We start from the raw sequence: 23,237 nt of genomic DNA, 5'->3' as shown, positions 1-23,237 counted from the left end.
GAGGCTTTGAAAAGCTGGGTTTGGCTATTGGAAGTTTCTCAGGCTAGTGCAGCCGAATGGTGAAACATAGCTGGTATTCTTTTAGTCTAAGGAGAGGCTAAAGAATAGTTTACTTAGTATTTGATCTAGGGAGGATCAAATAAGGGAAACATCCCTGTATTGAAACTTTGTCTGAAACAAGTGCTCTACGTCAGAAAGATACTGTGTTACTTGAAAGAATGAACTGTTAAAGTTACAAGTATTATTCCAAGTGCAACAAGGAAAAGTTACGTCTTGCAACCACACGCTGTGTACTTAATAAAATTGTTAACTTTTATTTGAAGATTGCCTCAGCTCCGCCTATTCTGTGTCCAAAGTGCCATTTCTCACAATATTACAACTTACCTCACGTGGTGGCAGAAACGCAGGGAAAAGTAACCAAATAAATCTACATTCTTCTCTCCAGTCACGCTACAGTATATACAGTGTAATTACTACTAAGTTATTACTTTCTTAATAAAGGAGGAGGTGCCATTGAACAGCCTCCCTTCCAACTTGATGGTAAATTTGGTTCCTAATCGGCAACCTCCATTGCAAGTTGGCTAGTTCTTTTAAAGATTGGGAACTGGGGTAAAATCTCCCGAATACTGGTTCCTTTCAAATTGGTGGCAACAATAAATCATTCCTCAGCTCCCTTGCTTCTTTTCAATGTTCACTCGTCAAAGGCACGCTGGAAGAACCAGGTTTTTAGGTCTTTCTTAAAGGCTGCCAGGGTGGGGGCTCGCCTAATCTCACTAGGTAAATATGTAAATTGAAAACAAAAGCATATTAATCACAGATATCTGTAACTCGAGGACGGCCTGTATCCTCTTTTCTCTCACTGCAGGTGATGTCCGATGGGGAACAGCACCTGCAATGCTACCGGAAGCAGTGTCCCAGCCTGTTGGACTGTCCGCGGGAGCAGATTCAGGCGCCGGGACCAGGGCACTGCTGCCCCACTTGCGCCCGTGAGCCTCCTCCGCACCCCCTTTCCCAGTGATGCAAAAAAACCCCATAGTGGGTTGGTGTCCACAGGGCTGCGCCAGAAATAGGTCACTATTTGGATGCCACAGGGGTCTGCCCTGGGCCTTTTAGGACTGTTCAACATCTTTATCTATGGCTTGAGCAATGGAATGGAATAGAATTTGGAGCACGAAAACTCCAGAAAACAGGATCAGGTTCCAAAAGTGTTGGATAGTGTAACCCAACCCTGATACTGGTCTACTAAACAAACCTTGATACAGGTCCATTAACCCCAGTGCCGATACTGATCCAGTTACTTACTTACTTAGGCGATCCCGCGTTGGCCAAGTAGGGTAGTCTTCCAAGATCAGAAGTCTTGTGAGTCTGTGGGTGGCTGTGGAGCCCTATTCTTGACCTGCATCTTCTCCCACCTTGAGGGCATTGGTTTCCAGGTGGAAGGCGGTCCCGGTTGGGGTTGGCTTGACGCACCTTCCTCCTGGCACAATTCTCTCTTTCACCCTCCATTCATGCCTCTTCAAATTCTGCAGCACTGCTGGTCACATCTGACCTCCAGCTGGAGCGCTCAAGGGCCAGGGCTTCCCAGTTCTCAGTGTCTATGCCAGAGTTTTTAAGGTTGGCTTTGAGCCCATCTTTCAATCTCTTTTCCTGCTCACTGACATTCCGTTTTCCGTTCTTAAGTTCAGAGTAGAGCAACTGCTTTGGGAGACGGTGGTCAGGCATCCGGACAACGTGGCCGGTGCAGCGGAGTTGATGACGGAGGATCATCGCTTCAACGCTTCAAGTATCAAGTATCAACGAAAACAGTATTATGGTTGGGGGTCACCATAACATGAGGAACTGTATTAGGGGGTCACACCATTAGGAAGATACAGAATGGGGGACAATGCCTGGCTCGAGAGCAGTACGTGTGAAAAAGATCTTGGAGTCCTCGTGGACAACAAGTTAAACATGAGCCAGGAATGTGATGTGGCGGCAAAAAAAGCCAATGGGATTTTGGCCTGCATCAAGAGGAGCATAGTGTCTAGATCTAGGGAAGTCCTGCTCCCCATGCTCTATTCCACCTTGGTCAGACCACACCTGGAATATTGTGTCCAATTCTGGGCAGCACAATTCAAGAGAGATATTGACAAGCTGGAATGTGTCCAGAGGAGGGCGACTAAAATGATCAAGGGTCTGGAGAACAAGCCCTATGAGGAGCGGCTTAGGGAACTGGGCATGTTTAGCCTGAAGAAGAGAAGGCTGAGAGGAGATATGATAGCCATTTATAAATATGTGAGAGGAAGCCACAGGGAGGAGGAGGGAGCAAGCTTGTTTTCTGCTTCCTTGGAGACTAGGACGCAATGGAACAATGGCTTCAAACTACAAGAGAGGAGATTCCATCTGAACATGAGGAAGAACTTCCTGACTGTGAGAGCCGTTCAGCAGTGGAACTCTCTGCCCCGGAGTGTGGTGGAGGCTCCTTCTTTGGAAGCTTTTAAGCAGAGGCTGGATGGCCATTTGTCAGGGGTGATTTGAATGCAATATTCCTGCTTCTTGGCAGGGGGTTGGACTGGATGGCCCATGAGGTCTCTTCCAACTCTTTGATTCTATGATTCTATGATTCTAAGGTTGAGAACCACTGATTTAGAACCATGGATTGCCCAGGCCTATTCTATATGGTACAAGGAGGTTGGACTGGATTGCCTTTGGGGTCCCCTCTATTTTTAGCATTCTGTGCTGTTCCTCATCCATTTCTGCCTCTTGTTCCTTTTGCAGAAGCCCTGAGCAACTGCACTCCCAGCCTGGTGGGCAACGAGGTCCTGGCTACAGACGAACCGTGCTACAGCTGCCAATGCAAGGTGAGGCTACCCTGGGATGCACAGTATAGGCATCAGGGGATTGGGTATTAGCACAGGATGGTAACACATCCGAGCGTTTCCTGGGCAACATCCTTGCAGGTGGGCAATTCTCTCACACCAGAAGCGACTTGTGTCGCTCCTGACACAAAAGAAGCCTTCTCTGCCAAAGAGGGCTGGCTCCATGCCAAACTATAGCACTCCAAACTGGGTGGCATTGAGCCGTGGCAGGATCTTCTTTCACGCAGGACCTGACTTGGGTTTGCATGCACCAAAGCTGCCCGCTGCTGAGCTGCCTGGCTGCCGAGCGCTTCGTCCCTCGCGATGCCTGCTGCCCAGTTTGCGATGGTGAAGTATATCTGCTTTCCTTTCCTCAGTGAACCTTTTAAACAACGGTAACCCGTTCTGTTTTGGTAACAGGATAAAGGATTAAATGGGCACAAAATATTGGGCACAACATAGAACTAGATAAATGGGGAAAATGTGGATGATTGCCTTACAGAAAATTCGGTGTGACGACCTGATTGAAGTACTTACTTACTTACTTAGGCAATCCCTCGTTCGACGAGTAAGATGGTCTTCCATCATGGGTTTCCCTGTGGGTCTGTAGAATCAAAGAGTTGGAAGAGACCTCATGGGCCATCCAGTCCAACCCCATTCTGCCAAGAAGCAGGAATATTGCATTCAAATCACCCCTGCCAAATGGCCATCCAGCCTCTGCTTAAAAGCTTCCAAAGAAGGAGCCTCCACCACACTCCGGGGCAGAGAGTTCCACTGCTGAACGGCTCTCACAGTCAGGAAGTTCTTCCTAATGTTCAGATGGAATCTCCTCTCTTGTAGTTTGAAGCCATTGTTCCGCGTCCTAGTCTCCAAGGAAGCAGAAAACAAGCTTGCTCCCTCCTCCCTGTGGCTTCCTCTCACATATTTATACATGGCTATCATGTCTCCTCTCAGCCTTCTCTTCTTCAGGCTAAACATGCCCAGTTCCCTAAGCCGCTCCTCATAGGGCTTGTTCTCGAGACCCTTGATCATTTTAGTCGCCCTCCTTTGGACACATTCCAGCTTAGAGTCAATATCTCTCTTGAATTGTGGTGCCCAGAATTGGACACAATATTCCAGATGTGGTCTAACCAAAGCAGAATAGAGGGGTAGCATTACTTCCTTAGATCTAGACACTATGCTCCTATTGATGCAGGCCAAAATCCCATTGGCTTTTTTTGCCGCCACATCACATTGTTGGCTGTGTGGCTGTGGAGCCCTATTCTTGCTCTGCATCTTCTTCCGCAGTGAAGGCATTGGTTTCCAGGTGGAAGGCGGTCCCGGTTGGGGTTGGCTTGACGCGCCTTCCTCCTGGCACGTTTCTCTCTTTCACTCTCCACTCGTGCCTCCTCGAATTCTGCAGCACTGCTGGTCACAGCTGACCTCCAGCTGGAGCGCTCAAGGGCCAGGGCTTCCCAGTTCTCAGTGTCTATGCCAGAGTTTTTAAGGTTGGCTTTGAGCCCATCTTTCAATCTCTTTTCCTGTCCACCAACGTTCCGTTTTCCGTTCTTAAGTTCAGAGTAGAGCAACTGCTTTGGGAGACGGTGGTCAGGCATCCGGACAACGTGACCGGCCCAGCGGAGTTGACGTTGGAGGACCATCGCTTCAATGCTGGTGGTCTTTGCTTCTTGCAGCACGCTGACGTTTGTCCGCTTGTCTTCCCAGGAGATTTGCAGGATTTTCCGGAGGCAGCGCTGATGGAATTGTTCCAGGAGCTGCATGTGACGTCTGTAGACAGTCCACGTCTCACAGGCATATAACAGGGTTGGAAGGACAATAGCTTTATAGACAAGCACCTTGGTCTCCCTGCGGAAACCAAGATAATCACAGATTATCTGCTTTGAACTGGATTATATGAGCCTACACTGCCATATGATCCAGTTCATGATGATACTCAAGAAGATAAAATAAATGAAATAAAGAACAAATGGATTGTTGAGATTAACTTCACAATTCAGCAGCAGATCAGTTGCACAACTTCAGCGCTTTCCAGTAGCTTCTTCCTGCACAGTATTTTCAGTCAACTGCTCCCACAAATTGCAGTCACTCTGGAACCTTTTACAGACACTTGAGCACATGCCCGGCCATTGTCAGTTTTACCATTGTCTTTCCCCTCCAATCTAGATAATATTACAAACTTACCACAGCACACACTTATATCTTGTCTTAGCAGACAGGTTCTTTAATTACATAGAGCCTTCGACGAACAACATCACAGCACAAGGAGAGATATACACTGTACATGACTTCCTTATATACAATTCTATACAATTACACATAGCAATCTCTGATTGGTTCCCAACTCATTAACTTAACTCAGACCCAGGATTACATCATTCACAATCGCCTGGAGTAGGCCAGAACACATTCCTCAAATGATTCCCTATATACAGTTAATGCATGACTCAGCATTTCCAATAGAAGCCCATTAGCAGTGCATGACTCAGCTATATTACATTACAATACATTGTAAAACCTGACATGGATGATGTAGACCAGGGGTCCCCAAACTTTTTGAACAGAGGACCGGGTCACAGTCCCGCAAACTGTTGGGGGGCCGGATTATAATTTGAAAAAAAAATGAATGAATTCCTATGCACTCTGCACATATATTATTTGCAGTGCAACCCCCCCCCCCCCCAAATCAAAAAACAAAGACCCACACTTCTATATAAATAAAAATGTAATGCTTGTTTGTGAGATTAACAGAACTCAAAAACCACTGGACAAATTGAGACCAGTTTTAGACACAAGACACCTAACAACCCAATGTATATCTTTCACTCAAAAAAAATGATTTTGTCATTTGGGAGTTGTAGTTGCTGGTATTTATAGTTCACCTACAATCAAAGAGTATTCTGAACCCCACCAACGATGGAATTGAACCAAACTTGGCACACAGTTCTCCCATGGCCAACAGAAAATACTGGAAGGGTATGGTGGGCAGTGTCCTTTGGTTTTAGAGTTGTAGTTCACCTGCCTCCATCAATCACTGTGGACTCAATGATAGATCTGGACCAAACTTGGCACTGATATTCCATATGCCCAAATGTGAACACTTGTGGAGTATGGGGAAATAGAATCTTGACATTTGAGAGTTGTAGTGGCTGGGATTTATAGTTCACCTACAATCAAAGAGCATTCTGAACCCCATCAACGGTGGAATTGAACCAAACTTGGCACGCAGTTCTCCCATGACCAATGGAAAATACTCTGCTTAGTGTGCAGTGTCCTTTCGTTTTGGAGTTGTAGTTTACCTGCCTCCTTGGAGACCAGAGCGGCCAGAGCAGCGGGTTCCAGTGATGGTTGGAGCGGCGCCGGGTGGGCGTGGCCAGAGAACACCAGCGTTCCCTGGCCACGCCCACCCGGCACCGCTGGCCACGCCCACCCGGCGCCGCTCCGGCCTTCGCAGGAACCCTCTGCTCCGGCCGCTCTGGTCTCCAAGGAGGCAGGTAAACTACGAAAGGCTTTGGAGTTGTAGTTTACCTGCCTCCTTGGAGACCAGAGCAGCCGGAGCAAAGGGTTCCTGCGATGGGCAGAGCGGCGCCGGGTGGGCGTGGCCAGGCCGGAGAAATGCCCTCGGCGGGTCGCATACCGTGGATGTAGCGTACCTGGATTTCAGGAAGGCCTTCTTTGACAAGGTCCCCCATGACCTTCTGGCAAGGAAACTAGTCCAATGTGGGCGAGGGAAAACTACGGTGAGGTGGATCTGGAATTGGTTAAGTGGACGAACACAGAGAGTGCTCACTAATGCTTCCTCTTCATCTTGGAAAGAAGTGACAAGTGGAGTGCCGCAGGGTTCCGTCCTGGGTCCGGTCCTGTTCAACATCTTTATTAATGACTGAGATGAAGGGTTAGAAGGCAGGATCATCAAGTTTGCAGATGGGACCAAATTGGGAGGGATAGCCAATAGTCCAGAGGACAGGAGCAGGATCCAAAACGATCTTGTCAGATTAGAGAGATGGGCCAAAACTAACAAAATGAAGTTCAACAGTGACAAATGCAAGATACTCCACTTTGGCAGAAAAAATGAAATGCAAAGCTACAGAATGGGGGACGCCTGGCTCGAGAGCAGTACGTGTGAAAAAGATCTTGGAGTCCTCGTGGACAACAAGTCCTCGTGGACAACAAGTTAAACATGAGCCAACAATGTGATGTGGCGGCAGAAAAAGCCAATGGGATTTTGGTCTGCATCAAGAGGAGCCTAGTGTCTAGATCTAAGGAAGTAATGCTACCCCTCTATTCTGCTTTGGTTAGACCACATCTGGAATATTGTGTCCAATTCTGGGCACCACAATTCAAGAGAGATATTGACAAGCTGGAATGTGTCCAGAGGAGGGCGACTAAAATGATCAAGGGTCTGGAGAACAAGCCCTATGAGGAGCGGCTTAGGGAACTGGGCATGTTTAGCCTGAAGAAGAGAAGGCTGAGAGGAGATATGATAGCCATGTATAAATATGTGAGAGGAAGCCACAGGGAGGAGGGAGCAAGCTTGTTTTCTGCTTCCTTGGAGACTAGGACGCAATGGAACAATGGCTTCAAACTACAAGAGAGGAGATTCCATCTGAACATGAGGAAGAACTTCCTGACTGTGAGAGCCGTTCAGCAGTGGAACTCTCTGCCCCGGAGTGTGGTGAAGGCTCCTTCTTTGGAAGCTTTTAAGCAGAGGCTGGATGGCCATCTGTCAGGGGTGATTTGAATGCAATATTCCTGCTTCTTGGCAGAATGGGGTTGGACTGGATGGCCCATGAGGTCTCTTCCAACTCTTTGATTCTATGATTCTATGATTCTATGACCCCTGATGTAGACAGACTGGGTTAAAAAGGGAAGCCAACATAAGCATGTTACGGAAATTAAGAAAACTGTGTGCATGGTTAAAGATAGTGGTATGGAATAAATATGTGGTCAGAGGGAGGGAGGTGGGGTGGGCAACACAAGGGACTTCAATGTTAAAAAATGAATTAAATGTTAATTGTTATTTTTAAAAATATATATATTTCTTTAAAAATAATAAAAGTGGAGGCTCCTTCTTTGGAAGTTTTTACACAGAGGCTGGATGGCCATGCAATATTCCTGCTTCTTGGCAGAATGGGGTTGGACTGGATGACCCATGAGGTCTCTTCCAACTCTTTGATTCTAGGATTCTATATCATGCAACATATGTACAACTGTTAAGGCTGTTATGCCTTAACAGTACAAAAATTGTCATAAAAATAATAATCCAGTTCAAAGAAGATACTCTGGATTATATTACTTACTTATTTACTTAGGCAATCCCTTGTAGTTCAAGGATGATGGTCTTCCAGATGTGGTCTCTTGGTGGTAGGTCTGTAGGTGACTGTGGAGCCCTGTTCTTGATCTGCATCTTCTCCCGCAGTGAGGGCATTGGTTTCCAGGTGGAAGGCGGTCCCGGTTGGAGTTGGCTTGATGCTCCTTTCTCTTGGCACGTTTCTCTCTTTTGCCCTTCATTCTGCAGCACTGCTGGTCACAGCTGACCTCCAGCTGGAGCAATCAAGGGCCAGGGCTTCCCAGTTCTCAGTGTCTATGCCAGAGTTTTAAGGTTGGCTTTGAGCCCATCTTTCAATCTCTTTTCCTGCCCACCAACATTTCGTTTTCCGTTCTTGAGTTCGGAGTAGAGCAACTGCTTTGGGAGACGGTGGTCAAGGATCTGGACAACATGGCCAGTCCAGACAGCAGAGGACCATCGCTTCAATGCTGGTGGTCTTTGCCTCTTCCAGCACGCTGGCATATGTCTGCTTGTCTTCCCAAGAGTTTTGCAGGGTTTTTCAGAGGCAGCGCTGATGGAATCATTCCAGGAGTTGTATGTGACGTCTGTAGACAGTCCACGTCTCGCAGGCGTATAGCAGGGTTGGGAGGGCAACAGCTTTATAAACAAGCACTTTGGTCTCCCTACGGATGTCCCGGTCCTCAAACACTCTCTGCTTCATTTAGAAAAATGCTGCACTCGCAGAGCTCAGGCAGTGTTGTATTTCGGTGTCAATGTTGACGTCTGTAGACAGTCCACATCTCACAGGCATATAGCAGGGTTGGAATGGCAATAGCTTTATAAACAAGCACCTTGCTCTCTCTACGGATGTCCTGGTCCTCAAACACTCTCTGCTTCATTTGGAAAAATGCTGCACTCGCAGAGCTCAGGCGGTGTTGTATTTCAGTGTCATTGTTGATGTCTGTAGACAGTCCACATCTCGCAGACGTATAGCAGGGTTGGGATGGCAATAGCTTTATATACAAGCACCTTGGTCTCCATATGGATGTCCTGGTCCTCGAACACTCTCTGCTTCATTCGGAAAAAAGCTGCACTTGCAGAGCTTGGGCAGTGTTGAATTTCAGTGTCAATGTTGACTTTTTATGATTGTGAAGCACTGGATGCAATTCTTTGCAGGATTTGTGCCACCACGGGGCATGAAAAGGGTTTTGTCCACATCTTTCCTTTTACAGAGTGTGTGATCGAAGTTGAAGGGCGGCGCGTCTCCAGCGGAGAGACCTGGACGGACAGCAGAGACAGCTGCGTTTCCTGCACGTGCAACGTAAGTGGGATGGAGAGGCAAAGCAGTCCTTAGACTTGGCCTTGGACTGAGATCCTCTATCATGCATAGCTTAGCTTCTCTAATAAGCAAAACCTTTCCTGGGTCTTGATATCATAGGTTGCATCTACAGTGTAGAACTAAATGCAGGACTCTGAAGGACTTTGAGGAAGCACACCCCACTGTCACAAATCTCTTAGCATCAGGAAGTTCTCCCTCATTGTATTGTCGAAGGCTTTCATGGCGCGAATCACTGGGTTGTTGTAGGTTTTTTCGGGCTATATGGCCATGGTCTGGAGGCATTCTCTCTTGACGTTTTGCCTGCATCTATGGCAAGCATCCTCAGAAGTAGTGAGGTCTGTTGGAACTAGGAAAAAGGATTTATATATCTGTGGAAGGACCAGGGTGGGACAAAGGACTCTTGTCTGTTGGAGCTAGGTGTGAATGTTTCAACTGACCACTTTGATTAGCGTTTGATGGCCTGGCAGTGCTTGGAGGAATCTTTTGTTGAGAGGTGATTAGATGTCCTTGTTTGTTTCCTCTCTGTTGTTGTGCTGTTGTAATTTTAGAGTTTTTTAATACCGGTACCCAGATTTTGTTCATTTTCATGTTTTCCTCCTTTCTGTTGAAATTGCCCACATGCTTGTGGATTTCAGTGGCTTCTCTGTGTAGTCTGACATGGTGGTTGTGAGAGTGGTCCAGCATTTCTATGTTCTCAAATAATATGCTGTGTGGGTTGTTGTAGGTTTTTTCGGACTGTATGGCCATGGTCTGGAGGCATTCTCTCCTGATGTTTCACCTGCATCTATGGCAAGCATCCTCAGAGGTAGTGAAGTCTGTTGGAACTAGGAAAAAGGGTTTATATATCTGTGGAAAGACCAAGGTGAGACAAAGGACTCTTGTCTGTTGGAGCTAGGTGTGAATGTTTCAACTGACCACCTTTATTAGCATACAATGGGCTGACTGTGCCTGGAGCAATCTTTTGTTGAGAGGTGATTAGATGTCCTTGTTTGTTTCCTTTCTGTTGTGGTGCTGTTGCAATTTTAGAGTTTTTAAATACTGGTAGCCAGATTTTGTTCATTTTCATGTTTTCCTCCTTTCTGTTGAAACTGCCCACGTGCTTGTATATTTCAATGGCTTCGCTGTGTAGTCTGACATAGTGGTTGTGAGAGTGGTCCAGCATTTCTATGTTCTCAAATAATATGCTGTGTGGGTTGTTGTAGGTTTTTTTGGGCTGTATGGCCATGATCTAGAGGCATTCTCTCCTGACGTTTCGCCTGCATCTATGGCAAGCATCCTCAGAGGTAGTGAGGTCTGTTGGAACTAGGAAAAGGGGTTTATATATATGTGGAATGACCAAGGTGGGACAAAGGACTCTTGTCTGCTGGAGCTAGGTGTGAATGTTTCAACTGACCACCTTGATTAGCATACAATGGGCTGACTGCACCTGGAGCAAACTTTTGTTGAGAGGTGATTAGATATCCTTGTTTGTTTCCTCTCTGTTGTTGAGCTGTTGTAATTTTAGAGGTTTTTTTAAAAAATACTGGTAGACAGAATTTAGATGCTTGCCATAGATGCAGGCAAAACGTCAGGAGAGAATGCCAGACTGTGCCTGGAGCAAACTCTGTTGAGAGGTAATTAGATATCCCTGCCTGCTTCCTCTCTGTTGTTGTGCTGTTGTTGTGCTGTTGCAATATGCTGTTTCCAAAATCTGGCTACCAGTATTAATTGATTGCCTGGCTGTGCCACAGAGAGGAAACAAACAAGGACATCTAATCACCTCTCAACAAAGGATTGATCCAGGCACTGCCAGGCAATCAAATACTGATCAAGGTGATCAGTTGAGACATTCCCACCTAGCTCCAGCAGACAAGAGTCCTTTGTCACACCCTGGTCATTCCACAGATATGCAAACCCTTTTTCCTAGTTCCAACAGTCCTCACTACCTCTGAGGATGCTTGCCATAGATGCAGGCGAAACGTCAGGAGAGAATGCCTTTAGAACATAGCCATATAGCCCGAAAAAACCTACAACAACCCACTATTTACTTTACAATTGATAACAGTAGCAAAGTTACAGTTATGAAGTAGCAACAAAAATGACTTCATGTTTGGGGGGTCACCACAACATAAGGAACTGTATTAAGGGTTCATGGCATTAGAAAGGCTGAGAAACACTGCTCTACATTATCTGGTACTTTACATTCTACCCATTGGAATTCATTTCGTCACCACTCAAGTGTCTTGTTCTAATTTTTGGCCTTTTTTCTAACGCTCAGCTGGGTCACATCGAGTGCCATATCCAGGAATGCATGCAATTGTTGTGCCAGGATGGGCTGGAGAAGGTTCAGGTGCCTGGGAAGTGTTGTGCTGAATGCCAAGGTAAGAAGAACCTGCAGGTGAACTACCTAAATCAGTTGTTTCTTTACGTAATCTAATATGCTCCAGTCAGCAACCTATGGAAAATAATTAAGACTTTTGCAGGCATATGTATGCATTTCAGACCAAAATTGTGCAATGGAGTGATTCATCTTGGTGAAAATAGAATCATAGAATCAAAGAGTTGGAAGAGACCTCCTGGGCCATCCAGTCCAACCCCATTCTGCCAAGAAGCAGGAATATTGTATTCAAATCACCCCTGACAGATGGCCACCCAGCCTCTGTTTCAAAGCCTCCAAAGAAGGAGCCTCCACCACACTCCGGGGCAGAGAGTTCCACTGCTGAACGGCTCTCACAGTCAGGAAGTTCTTCCTCATGTTCAGGTGGAATCTCCTCTCTTGTAGTTTGCATTGTGTAAAGAGTTTGTTCATCTTCTCATTGCTTGTTGAAATTACAACTTGCTAATGCATGTCATTGTATGGTCGAAGGCTTTCATGGCTGGAATCACTAGGTTCTTGTGGGTTTTTTCGGGCTATATGGCCATGTTCTAGAGGCATTTTTTCCTGACGTTTCGCCTGCATCTATGGCAAGCATCCTCAGAGGTAATGAGGTCTGTTGAAACTAGGAAAAAGGGTTTATATATCTGTGGAATGACTGGGGTGGGGCAAAGAGCTCTTCTCTGCTGGAGCTAGGTGTGAATGTTTCAACTGACTATCTTCATTAGCATTTGAAGGCCTGGCTGAGCCTGGGGGAATCTTTTGTTGAGAGGTAATATGGTGTGTTGGTGTGGTCCAGCATATTATTTGAGAACACAGAAATTCTGGACCACTCCAACAACCACCATGTCAGATTACACAGAGAAGCCATTGAAATCCACAAGCATGTAGACAATTTCAACAGAAAGGAGGAGACCATGAAAATGAACAAAATCTGGCTACCAGTATTAAAAAAACTCTAAAATTACAACAGCAAAACAGCAGAGAGGAAACAACCAGGCACATCTTAACACCTCTCAACAAAACATTTTTCCAGGCACAGCCAGACCTTCTAATGCTAATGAAGGTGATCAGTTGAAACATTCACACCTAGCCTCAGCAGAGAAGAGCTCTTTGCCCCACCCTGGTCATTCCACAGATATATAAACCCATTGTCCTAATTCCAACAGACCTCACTACCTCTGAGGACGCTTGCCATAGATGCAGGCGAAACGTCAGGAGAAATGCCTCTAGAACATGGCCCTATAGCCCGAAAAAACCCACAAGAACCTAGTAAATTTTGTTTTTCCCATTTACTTGGCTCATATTTACTCTTTGTGGGTGAACAAAGGGTTGGGAAGTTTGGACAGGACTGCACAATTTCTGGGTTAGCTTTCGTATAAACCGCAACAAGTGGTACCTAAATTTCCCACTAGACAGATGCAACTGTCTTTCGGGCTGCAAAGGTCAACAGCAAGCTAGACAAATGGTCGGGAGCTTACTCCAACCCAGGCTGGCTTCTAACTCATTACCTTTCGGTCAGCAGTGATTTTAATGCAGCTGACTCCCAACCAGCTGTGACACAACCTGGTCTTTCCTCGATCTGGACACTCGACTCCTTTTGGTGCAACCCAAAATCCCATTGGCTTTTTGAGCTGCTGCAACACACTCTTGGCTCATGTTCAGCTTGTTCTCCAGCAAGACTCCAAGATCTTTCTCACATGGACTGTTGTCGAGCCAGGCATCACCCATCCTGTATCTTTGCATTTCATTTTCTTCAATAGGAGCATAGTGTCTAGATCTAGGGAAGTCATGCTCCCCATGCTCTATTCTGTTTTGGTTAGACCACATCTGGAATATTGTGTCCAGTTCTGGGCACCACAATTCAAGAGAGATATTGACAAGCTGGAATGTGTCCAGAGGAGAGCGACTAAAATGATAAAAGGTCTGGAGAACAAGCCCTATGAGGAGCGGCTTAAGGAGCTGGGCATGTTTAGCCTGAAGAAAAGAAGGCTGAGAGGGGATACGATAGCCATGTATAAATATGTGAGAGGAAGCCACAGGGAGGAGGAGGGAGCAAGCTTGTTTTCTGCTTCCCTGGAGACTAGGACACGGAACAATGGCTTCAAACTACAAGAGAGGAGATTCCATCTGAACATGAGGAAGAACTTCCTGACTGTGAGAGCCATTCAGCAGTGGAACTCTCTGCCCCGGAGTGTGGTGGAGGCTCCTTCTTTGGAAGCTTTTAAACAGAGGCTGGATAGCCATCTGTCAGGGGTGATTTGAATGCAATATTCCTGCTTCTTGGCAGAATGGGGTTGGACAGGATGGCCTATGAGGTCTCTTCCAACTCTTTGATTCTAGGATTCTATGATTCTTTGATTCTGCCTAAGTGTTGTATCATTCCATCCTGTTGAGTCTCTTCCCTCTCTGTTTGCAGATCCAGGCCACAGCTGCTCTTACCAGGGCCAGACCCTGCAATCCAATGAGCATTGGCAGGTGGACGAATGCACCACCTGCACCTGCCTCTCCGGAGAGGTGCACTGCCGGACTGCACGCTGCCCACCAACCACGTGTGCTGCTGTAAGTCAATGGGAGGAGGTTGGGGAGGATATTGCGACCCACTCCAACAATCCAGACTCATTGACCCAGTGCTTTAAGGGGCATCTATAGCAGGCATGGGCAAACTTCATCCCTCCAAGTGTTTTGGACTTCAACTCCCACAATTCTTAACAGCCAGTAGTCCAAAACACCTGGGGGGACAAAGTTTGCTCATGCCTGATCTGTAGTGTTGAGTGAAGGGATTCCCCATCTCATTTCGAATCTACAGTTCCTCCTGTTGGAGTTCAGCCTGTGATTGTGTTTCAGGATCAGGGTGCTTTGGATGAAGGGAGTGATGCCAATGAGGTTCAAGATGAGTTTCAAGATGGCAATGAGTCCTTTGTCTCACCCTGGTCATTCCACAGATATATAAACCCTTTTTCCTAGTTCCAACAGACCTCACTACCTCTGAGGATGCTTGCCATAGATGCAGGCGAAACGTCAGGAGAGAATGCCTCTAGACCATGGCCATACAGCCCGAAAAAACCTACAACAACCCAAGATGGCAATGGTTTGGTCAGTGATATTAATGCAGAGAATGACCAGGAGATCCCTGTAGTTTCCTATGAGACTGTCCCTGAGGGGAAATCAATGAGCAAATTGATAACGAGCCAAGAGAGCAAATAGATAACAAGCCGAGAGATAGACGAGAAGAGTTCAGTCAAAACAGGAGGGCTGAGCAAAGGCTTAGGCGCTCTGCCAGGCTTTGGCAGAAAGCAATAACAAAGCCTCAACTAAAGGGAAACCAATTTCTGACCGCTAGTGACCTAGATAACGAGGGAATAAAAGTCTCAAGTTTGGGATGTGTAGTCAGATGAAGCATCGTTTAGAATCATGCCATGTTCTCATCCTTGTTTTGTCGAAACCTTGCTTTGAAGTTTCATGCTAAGGTATTTCTTGTTCATGGTTTTGGATTCCTGTATTTCATGATTGCTTACCCAAGCCTTGGATCAACATATTCCTGATTTTCTGGATTGTACTGGAGATGTGTGAGCTTTATTTACTTTATTTACTTTACTTTACTTTACTTCTATACTGCTGTTCTCAGCCCAGAAGCGACTCACAGCAGTTCAAAAGCTTTGCTTTTATGGATGTTGATGAACTCTACCTTAGACTAATTTGTTCCTGTTTATCTTCTTACTTAATTGGATTTACCTATTTCTTTTAAGTGATTTTACGTTGCTGCTTTTTACTTATTTTCAATAAGTGGTGTTTAAAGTCAGAGGGTTATTCCTGTTCTGGAGTGCAGCACCTCCACTGGAAACTGTTCAGGTCCTGAACCGGTGCTTGGCCGCTGTGATGGTCTGGATGAGGGCGAAAAAATTGAAATTGAATCCAGACAAGACAGAGGCACTCCTGCTCAGTCACAAGGCCAAACAGGGTATAGGGTTACAGCCTGTGCTGGATGGGGTCACACTCCCCCTGAAGACGCAGGTTCGCAGCTTGGGAGTGATCCTGGATTCATTGCTGAGCCTGGAACCCCAGGTTTCAGCTGTGACCAGGGGAGCATTCGCACAGTTAAAACTTGTGCGCCAGCTGCACCCGTACCTTGGGAAGTCTGACTTGGCCACGGTAGTCCATGCTCTAGTCACATCCCATATAGACTACTGCAACGCTCTCTACATGGGGTTGCCTCTGAAGACTGCTCGAAAGCTTCAAATGGTCCAACGATCGGCAGCCAGGATGCTAACAGGAGTGACACTCAGGGAGCATACAACTCCTCTGCTGCGCCAGCTCCACTGGCTGCCAATTTGCTTCCGGGCACAATTCAAAGTGCTGGCTTTAGCCTTTAAAGCCCTAAACGGTTCTGGCCCGACGTACCTGTCCGAACGCATCTCCTCCTATGAGCCAGTTAGGACATTAAGATCGTCTGGGGAGGTCCTGCTCTCGGTCCCGCCGGCTTCACAAGCACGCCTGGCGGGGATGAGAGACAGGGCCTTCTCAGTGGTGGCCCCTCGGCTGTGGAACGTCCTTCCTGCAGATATCAGATCGGCCCCCTCCTTACTGGCATTCCGGAGAAAAGTTAAAACCTGGCTGTTTGAACAGGCATTTGACTAAGCAGTATAATTGATTGATTAGCGGAACATGGAATAATGGATAACGAGACTGGATTCTGATTCTATTGATGAGACGGATTTGTTATATTGATATATTGTTGTATTGATGTTTACTGTTTAATTGATTTGTTATGTTATTGCTTTTAAATGCCCAATGATCTTGTACTGTGTATACTGAAACTGTTGCTGTTAACCGCTCTGAGTTGCCTAAGGGCTGAGAAGAGCGGTATACAAATGAAGTAAATAAATAAATGGGCAGTTTCCTTATTTGCCGTTTCCATAAGTAATCTAATAAGAATAGTGTGTGGTGATCTTGATATGCTTTCTCTCGCTTGGCAGGACGAGACGCCCACCATGATCCCTGGCATATGCTGCCCACACTGCGTCCCCCGACCCGCTACTTGTGTGGCCTTTGGCGACCCGCATTACCGCACTTTTGATGGCCGGATGGTCCACTTCCAGGGCAGCTGCACCTACATCATGGCCCAGGACTGCGAAGGGGGAGACTTCAGGTGATGACGCTCTTGTCGGCCCACATACTCTGTGGACTAGATCGACCAATGGAGTGGGATGCACACTGGAATGGTGTTGGGGTGGAATCCTAGAATCCTAGAGTTGGAAGAGACCTCCTGGGCCATCCAGTCCAACCCCATTCTGCCAAGAAGCAGGAATATTGCATTCAAATCACCCCTGACAGATGGCCATCCAGCCTCTGCTTAAAAGCCTCCAAAGAAGGAGCCTCCACCACACTCCGGGGCAGAGAGTTCCACTGCTGAACGGCTCTCATGGTCAGGAAGTTCTTCCTAATGTTCAGATGGAATCTCCTTTATTGTAATTTGAAGCCATTGTTCCATTGCATCCTAGTCTGCAAGAGAGGCAGAAAACAAGCTTGCTCCCTCCTCCCTGTGGCTTCCTCTCACATATGTATTCATGGCTATCATATCTCTTCTCAGCCTTGTCTTCTTCAGGCTAAACATACCCAGCTCCTTAAGCCACTCCTCATAGGGCTTGTTCTCCAGACCCTTGATCATTTTAGTCGCCCTCCTCTGGACACGTTCCAGCTTGTCAATATCTCTCTTGAATTGTGGTGCCCAGAATTGGACACAATATTCCAGGTGTGGTCTAACCAAAGCAGAGTAGAGCATGGGGGGCATGACTTCCCTGGATCTAGACACTAGACTCCTCTTGATGCAGGCCAAAATCCCATTAGCTTTTTTTGCCGCCACATCACATTGTTGGCTCATGTTTAACTTCCTGTCCACGAGGACTCCAAGATCTTTTTCACATGTCCTGCTCTCGAGCCAGGCATTGTCCCCCATTCTGTATCTTTGCATTTCATTTTTCCTGCCAAAGTGGAGCATCTTGCATTTGTCACTGTTGAACTTCATTTTGTTAGATGAACGTTATATTCACAGATACAAACCAACTCTTTCCAAACGACCCTCCAAGTGTATGGGATTGCAGAGTAGCCCTTGCAATATGGAGGGATAGAACATAGAAAAGCTCCCTGGGTTGGACTGGGACCCACAGCCATCCAAATGAAATCTGTTGGGTTATTTTCCCTTCCTTAGGCTCATACAATGCATATCACCCAAATAGGCAAACAAGAATATGGTTTAGGTTGCTGTGCGCTTTTCAGGCTGTACAACCATGTTCCAGAAGCATTATCTCCTGAAACTTCACCTGGATCTGTGGCTAACAGCATCTTCAAAGGTTCTGTTGGCAGTGAAGCAAATGGTGTACAGTGTTCCCTCGCTATTTCACGGTTCACTTACCGCGGACTCGGGTTTGTGTGTGTTGGAGCTCAACCTGTGATTGTGTTTAAGGACCAGGGTGCTTTAGATGTGGGGAGTGATGACAATGAGTTTCAAGAAGGTAATGGTCTGGCCAATGATATTGATGCAGAGAATGACCAGGAGATCCCTGTTCAAAGTGTAGTTTCTCATGTCTCAGAAGGGTGTGGGGATGATGGCGTGCTCCCTGAATTGCAACCAGAGAATTCCCATGATTTAGAGCTTGAGAACAGCTCAGCACCTGGCCCAGCTGCAGAAATTAATGAGCAAATAAATGGACAGGAGTTGATTAGTCAAAACAGAAGAGCAGAGCAGTGGCTTCGGTGTTCTGCCAGGCTCAGAGAAAGAAAGATAAGAGATTCAAAGCTAAAGCGAAACCAATTTCTGAGCACTTGGGACATAGCTTAACAAGGAGATAAAAGTCCCAAGTACAAAATCTGTAGTCAGATGAAGCATCGTTTGGAATCAAGTCAAGATCTTGTCCCTGTTTCTTGGAAGCTTTGCTTTAAAGTGCCTTTGTTTCATGGTTTTGATTCTTGGATTCTATGATTTTGTACTCACTTGCCTTGGATTCATGTTTCTTGGTTTCTTGGATTTTATTATGGTACCTACACTAACTCGGCATTTCACCCTCAACAGCATTCATGTGACCAATGATGACCGTGGACGACAAGGAGTGTCCTGGACCAAGGAGGTGACGGTGATGGTTGGTGACACCATCGTGCGCCTGCTCCAGGATCGTGTCGTCATGGTGAGGAAAAGAAAGAGAGTCATCATTTTGGCCTCCAAAATGCCACATAGAAAGCTGTGGGTTAGCTCCAGTGCAGAGAGGGAAACACATGTCTACTGAATAGAGTTGGAATGGGTTCCAGTGTAGAGTGAGAAATGCATCTGCTCCACCGAGTAGACTTGGAAGCACCCATGTTCCTCAACACTTTTCTCATCCCTCTGCTCTTTTGCTTACTTTGTTATTGGATCCTAATGTCAGAAAACTGAGAAAGGTCTGAAAAAGACATCAAGTCCCATCCCCTTCCATATAGGAATCCACCACTAAAACACTCTTGAGAGATGTCCATTTAAGCTTTGTTGAACGACATCCAAAGAGGTCCTTCCACTGTCCAACAGGTCTTCCTGGTGCTTAGACAGAGTCTCTTTTCATGTTGTTGGTTCATGTTCTCATCACAGGATCAGCAGAAAACAATCTTGCTTCAATTTTAATATGACATCCCAAGAAATATTTAGGGGAGACGATCATATAATAATAATAATAATAATAATAATAATAATAATAATAAGCCTTTATTTGTACCCCGCTACCATCTCCCGAAGGACTCGGTGCGGCTTACAAGAGGCCATGCCCAAATACATCAGTAAAACAACAACAACAACAATACAACAATAAATAAACTCTGAGGATGCTTGCCATAGATGCAGGCGAAATGTCAGGAGAGAATGCCTCTAGAACATGGCCATATAGCTCGAAAAAACCTACAGCAACCCAATAAATAAACTCATAAACAAGCAGTAAACATCAACAATAACACCAATATCTCCTTCCAAACTTCTTCAATCAAAACTTATCAAGTTTGTAGAACTTTGTTTCCCAAAATATTGACCATCTCTTGGTTCCTTTCCAGAACTTCAACCATCTAGGTTGCTTTCTGTAACTTAGACTATCTTGCTTGCTTTACAGAACTTAGACCATCTGGGTTGTTTCCAGAACTTCAACCACCTTGGTTGCTTTCGAGAATTTTGATCATCTGTGTTGCTTTCCAGAATTTCAACCATTTTGGTTGTTTTCTTCTAAACATTCTCCAGATGGTCAATAACCTTGACAGGAATCCAAGGGCCATCTAGTCCAACTCCCTTCTGCCCAGCAGAAACATGTAAACAAAGTCCTCACAAGAGATGGCCATCTGATTGAAGCCTCCAAAGAAAGGTCTGGTGGTTGCTGTTACTACAGATGTAGGTGTATCTGAGCAAACTCTTCCTATTCTCATTCAGGTGGACTCTCTGACCGTGACCCTCCCCTTCTTGAAGGAGCCTCACCTGTACATTGAGCTCAAGACCAGCACCCTCCTCCTGAACACCAACCTTGGACTGAAGGTGCAACGGGGAGGCTGGGGTGGTGGGTACTTTGGAGCTGTGTACCGTGTATGGCAACTTTCCAGATGAGCTTGGCAGAACCAATGGGATTCCAGAAGGTTGAGTCCCTGCGTCCATCTTTGGCCTTTAATGGCACCCAGATCTCACCCCCTATTTGGCTCCAATTCATGGGAAGCCCCTTTGTGAGCTATTAGACTTTGAGGAGACATCTGTACCCTTGTTCTTCCCTGTCCAGGTTCTCTGGAACGGCCGCTCCCACCTGGAGGTCAGCGTACCTGGGACATACAAAGGCCGGACCTGTGGGCTCTGTGGAAACTTCAACAGCTACCCCCAGGATGACCTGCGGCTCCGATCTGGCCACCTGACCCTCTCGGAGGCAGCTTTTGGCAACAGCTGGAAGGTAACAGTTGTGGGCACTCAAGGTGTCAAGGTTCTATGTCCGGGGTCCCAAATTCATGCATTTTTTTCTACACTGAAAATATTTTGGGCTCAGAAGATGGCTGCCATCCAACGTCCTTACAGTATGGCGTAAATATCCACAAAGAGAAACATACTGCCCCAGAATCATAGTAAAACTAACAAAATGAATTCCAACAAGGCAAAATTATCTCAGAGCCAGGATTTCACTTTTTTTTTTGGAAGGTCAGGAGTGATGGAGCAGATCTTATCTCATTTGGGAGGGAATTCCATAGCTGAGGGGCTACCACAGAGAAGGCTCTGCCTCTTGTTCCCGCCAAACATGATTGCAATGGTGGAGGGACTGAGAGCAGGCTCTCCCCCAATGATCTTAAGGTGATTCATAGAGGGAGATACGTTCAGACAGGTAAACTGGGCCATAACCGTTACGGGCTTTATAGGCTAAAGCCAGCACTTTGAATTGTACTCAGAAGCTAATAGGCAGCCAGTGGAGCTGACTGTTGCACTCCAGGACAGGAAAAGCCCTCTGACTTTAAACACCACACATTGAATAGGAAAACAATCCTTTTATTGGATTAATTAAAAAGCAGCAAAATAAAAAAACACTTTAAAGAAATAGGTAAATCCAATTAGCTAAGAAGATAAGCAGGAACAAAATAGTCCAGGGTAAAGCTCAGCAAAGTCCGTGAAAACAGTCCACCCTTCTCTAATATAATCCAGAAAACCAGGAAACATTAATCCAAGGCATGAGTATGAAATCATAAAATCTAAGATTCAAAACCATGACACAAGAAATATTTAAGCATGAATCTTCCAAGCTAGGCTTCCGTGAAACAAGAACTTAACTTGATTCCAAACAATGTTTCATCTGGTTACATTTCCCGTACTTGGTACTTTTATCCCCTCGTTAAACTATCCCAAGCACTCAGAAATTGGTTTCGCTTTAATTGAGATTCCCTTATCTTTTTCTGTCGGGGCCTGGCAGAGTGCCGAAGCCACTGTTCGGCTTGTTTGTTTTGACTAATCTCCTACCGTCTATCTATTTGCTCATTAACTTCTGTCGGTGCCGAGTTGTTTTCAAGCCCCAAATCCTGGGAACTCTCTGGGAGCAATTCAGGGAGTAAATCATCATCCCTATACCCTGTAGGAACATTGTCATGGGAAACTACACTTTGAACAAGTGTCTCTCTGTCATTCTCTGCACACTCAAAGTACCCTGATCTTGAATTTATTTATTTATTTGTTTGTTTGTTAATTTATTTAGAACTTTTATATCCCAGTCTTCTCAACCTCCACAGAGGGACTCAGGCCGGCTGACAACAGAAAATGCATACACAATAAACTAATAACATCATAACGTCATAATACATTAAAATACAAACAGAATAAATAGATAGAGCAAAATCGTCAAGAAAGAATGACATCCATCACAATCCGCCAGTGTGGTCAGTAGTTATTAGGTTATTACTGACTTGCCAATCATTCTGAGAATGCTCTGTCCCAGAGCCAGGATTTCACTAGCTTTCTGAAAGTCAGGAGGGAAGGGGCAGATCTAATCTCCATCGGGAGAGAGTTCCACAGCCAAGGGGCCACCACCGAGAAGGCCCTGTCTCTCGTCCCCACCAGACACGATTGCAAAGATGGTGGGACTGAGAGCAGGGCCCCTCCAGAAGATCTTAACAACTTGGATGGTTCGTAGGGGAGAATCCGTTCGGACAGGTAAACTGTGCCGGAGCCGTTTAGGGATTTATAGGTCAACACCAGCACTTTGAATTGTGCTCAGAAGCTAATTGGCAGCCAGTGGAGCTGACGCAACAGAGGAGTAGTGTGCTTCCTGTACCCCACTTGTGTCAGTAATCTGCTGGCACTCGTTGGACTAGTTGTAGCTTCCAGGCAGTCTTCAGAGGCAACCCCACGTAGAGAGCATTGCAGTAGTCTATACGGGATGTAACCAGAGCATGTACCACCGTGACCAAGTCAGACTTCCCAAGGTATGGGTGCAGCTGGCGCACAAGTTGAAACACAATCACAGGCTGTGTTCCAACACTGGCACAGAAAGGGCGTTGTGCTCTCTTGGTACCTTGGCTGCAGAGTGTTGGACTAACTGAAGCTTCTGAGCAGTCTTCAGAGGCAACCCTACGTACTATTTATTTTTATTTATTTCTCATGTCAGGGCAGCCAGTCAGTTATATTACATTTCTAACAGAACAAAGCAAACAAACAGAAAATACAAAATGTGTGAGTTTGGTAGTTGTTTAAATGTCTTTTGACCAGTCTCTGGCCCCTTGGAGTGCCTCTGGTGTTGCTGCAAGAAGGTCCTCCATTGTGCATGTGGCAGGGCTCAGGGTGCATTGCAGCAGGTGGTCTGTAGTTTGCTCTTCTCCGCACTCACATGTCATGGATTCCACTTTGTAGCCCCATTTCTTGAGGTTGGCTCTGCATCTCGTGGTGCCAGAGCGCAGTCTGTTCAGTGCCTTCCAAGTCGCCCA

The 23,237-nt window shown here is 46.1% G+C and overlaps 1 protein-coding gene across 1 annotated transcript in view; it reads left to right on the top strand.

The window, feature by feature from the left end:
- KCP (kielin cysteine rich BMP regulator) overlaps positions 1–23,237 on the top strand; it is a 141,640-nt gene that overhangs the window by 113,040 nt on the left and 5,363 nt on the right. Inside the window, exons 39-48 of the mRNA XM_067469392.1 lie at positions 866–986; positions 2,758–2,840; positions 3,086–3,185; positions 9,336–9,424; positions 11,700–11,802; positions 14,215–14,357; positions 16,772–16,944; positions 18,865–18,976; positions 20,230–20,331; positions 20,567–20,731. Of these exons, the coding sequence (XP_067325493.1) occupies positions 866–986; positions 2,758–2,840; positions 3,086–3,185; positions 9,336–9,424; positions 11,700–11,802; positions 14,215–14,357; positions 16,772–16,944; positions 18,865–18,976; positions 20,230–20,331; positions 20,567–20,731 (1,191 nt within the window). The remainder of the gene's footprint in view (positions 1–865; positions 987–2,757; positions 2,841–3,085; positions 3,186–9,335; positions 9,425–11,699; positions 11,803–14,214; positions 14,358–16,771; positions 16,945–18,864; positions 18,977–20,229; positions 20,332–20,566; positions 20,732–23,237) is intronic.

This window comes from Anolis sagrei, chromosome 5 (genome assembly GCF_037176765.1).
Source record: "Anolis sagrei isolate rAnoSag1 chromosome 5, rAnoSag1.mat, whole genome shotgun sequence".
Taxonomy (NCBI): Eukaryota; Metazoa; Chordata; class Lepidosauria; order Squamata; family Dactyloidae; genus Anolis; species Anolis sagrei.
This window is presented reverse-complemented; position numbering and strand designations above follow the sequence as displayed.